At 59.3% G+C, this 2491-nt stretch overlaps 1 protein-coding gene across 1 annotated transcript in view; it reads right to left on the minus strand.

Moving 5' to 3' along the window:
* SEC16A (SEC16 homolog A, endoplasmic reticulum export factor) overlaps positions 1-2491 on the minus strand; it is a 44672-nt gene that overhangs the window by 24022 nt on the left and 18159 nt on the right. Inside the window, 3 exon segments of the mRNA XM_027766283.1 lie at positions 70-208; positions 314-375; positions 1164-1306. Of these exon segments, the coding sequence (XP_027622084.1) occupies positions 70-208; positions 314-375; positions 1164-1306 (344 nt within the window).

Consider the following 2491-nt stretch of genomic DNA (forward strand, 5'->3'; position numbering starts at 1 on the left):
CCCAGCCACTCCCAGGGCCCGAGGATGCCCAGCCTCAGGCCAACAGACGTGGGGCAGAGAGAGACGTACCCCGTTCTGTCTGCAGAGTAGTATGATAAAATTCCAAAGAAGACTGGCAGACTCTTTGTCAAGTAAACTCTCATCCTGCAAACATTTTGTAGCTTTGTTCTGTGCAAAATTAATGACGTCCACTTTATGGGTGTCACCTCTGGAAAGAACACAGACACTCGGTGAGCAGTGGCACTCGCATCGGAGGCTGAGCCCAGCTGCCCCCAGGCATGTCAGGAAGCCTTCGGCGTGAGACGGGACGTACTTGCCCAGAGGTCCAGGGAACGACCGCATCTCCTCCTGCTCGGGGGTGTGCTGCAGCAAGGTCTGAAACGAGAGGGCACGGCTCGCACAGGGCCGGCGGCCAGCAAGCCCAGGGCGACACGCCTAGCCCGCCCCTGCAGCTGACCGGGTGCCTGGGGGCAGCACTGTGCCCCATGGGCTGGAGGTGCTGTCAGGGCTGTTACATGGAGCGCATCCGTTAGGTGGCCAGCCCTGAGACTCTGGAGCAGGCCCGACGCAGAGGAGAGGGCCTGGACTGTAGGGGAAGGCAGGGGAAGCCGACGGAACTGCAGAACGGGGCACACCCAGCAGCAGCACATGGCCCGCCTGCCGCAGCACTGCACAGTGCCTCTACCTGAGACTGAAAAGCACGGGTGAGCAAACAGCCCTAATGTCAAATGCGTGAGTGAACAAAGGAGACGCACGCCGACACGTTCACGTGCAACACCGGAGTACATGCTAACATGCCACCTTCTGCTCAAGAAAACACAACACTTGTCATATCTATGGGGTCAGCCCTGTGGCCTGTGGCTAAGGGAGCTGAACCCCACGTGGCCAGCCACCATTCAAATCCTGACGCTGGCACCTTGAAAAGCACACTGGGCTCGTGTGCATGTGGCAGAGCCTGACAGGGTGGTGACGTGGAGAGAAGGGGGATGGCCATGCCCACTGCGGGTGCTCTCTCCTCTGCGCTTTCTCTCTGGCTAGTGCACACAGCGTCTGGCGGTTAATGAAACCTCGGAATTAAAGATAAAGGAACAAGTCTTCCAGGGCTGTGTCTCCAGAGGCCCGTGTGACACCCGATAATGACGGCGCAAAGCAACGGGCCTTGCCTCCATGCTGTGCACTTCCACCAGCGCGGGCTGTCCTTCCGAAGGCAGGTTGGGAATCACTTTAAGGAGCTGACCACCAGGACCAAACCTGGCACAGATGTGGGGCATCGAGAACTTCTCAGGAGAAGTGGGTCTGGACGGAACTGCATGGGAATAGATGGAGAAAGATGGCATCAGCCGTCGCCTTCCAATGCTCCGAGCTGGGCTGGCGCTCCCCACAGCTGACCTCTGAAGTCAGTCACTGGGTCTGACTTCGGATGGAGGCAGGGACTGTTAACTACCTTATTAAAAAGTGGAACAAACCCATCAAAAATGCTTAAATTGTTTTTAAAAAAAGAAGAAGAAATCTCTTCCACAGTGAAAAGCTCCCCCCAAAACCACAGAAAGCTCCCCTGCAGGGAACAACACACCCTGACACCCTTCCATGCTGGAGCGCTCCCGGAGCATGACTTTAGGCTGTCCGTCCCAGCTGGTGGGAGAAAAAGCTCAGGTGAAGAGAAAAGGTTTCCCCCTGAAGGGGACTGAGGAAGGAGAACAGGACCGCTGTGGCCAGGTGGTGACAGGTGCCAGACTCCACTGCCAGCCACTGGTCCGGGCACCCAGGTGTGCTCCAGACACCAGGGGGAGAGATGAGGACGGGGCTGCATGTGGCCACAGCTCACCAGAGGGTACTCCCCTCCCTCCACCTCTCTGGTAAACACGTGTGCGCTGGTAAAATCTAACCAAAAAAACAGGGTTCCCACCGTTGTCTGCCACAACTTTCCACACACAGCCTCATGCCCTCACAGCGCTGCGGCCAGCACCAAACCTCGTGTGCCGTGGAGGCCCGGGGCTGGGCCAGGCTGTTCAGGCGGCCCAGGAGAGGAGGCTGTGCTGGCAACGTGCACACTGCACCATACCGCACCGCACCGCACCACGACCACATGTTCCTTAGGACACGTGGCACAAGGCCGTGTTTTAAACATTGCCCAAGAAGCAGCACCCGATGACCACCTGGAGCAAGGTGGACGCGATGTGCAGGCCAGGACCTTCTGTGGGGCAGGGAAGTGCCCTCTGCAGCTACCCACCCATGCAGCAGACTGTGAACACGCGGAGGTGCCACCCAAGCCCGGGAGTGACAAGAGCCGTGCTGTGAGCTGCCGGGTGGCTGCCGAGCCACTCGCAGACCCGGAGCCGACTGCGATGGGAGGGCTGGCCCCTCAGGCCCAGCAGGGAGCCTGGCCAGGCCCCCACAAACACTGAGAAGGCATCTCCTCCCGGGTTCTGCTCTGCAGAGCACGCACCTGGCTCCACAGCAGGCCAGCCAGAGTCCGTACGGTAGCCGGCCT

The sequence above is a fragment of the Tupaia chinensis genome, unplaced genomic scaffold (genome assembly GCF_000334495.1).
Source record: "Tupaia chinensis unplaced genomic scaffold, TupChi_1.0 Scaffold142100_1, whole genome shotgun sequence".
In the NCBI taxonomy this organism is placed as follows: Eukaryota; Metazoa; Chordata; class Mammalia; order Scandentia; family Tupaiidae; genus Tupaia; species Tupaia belangeri.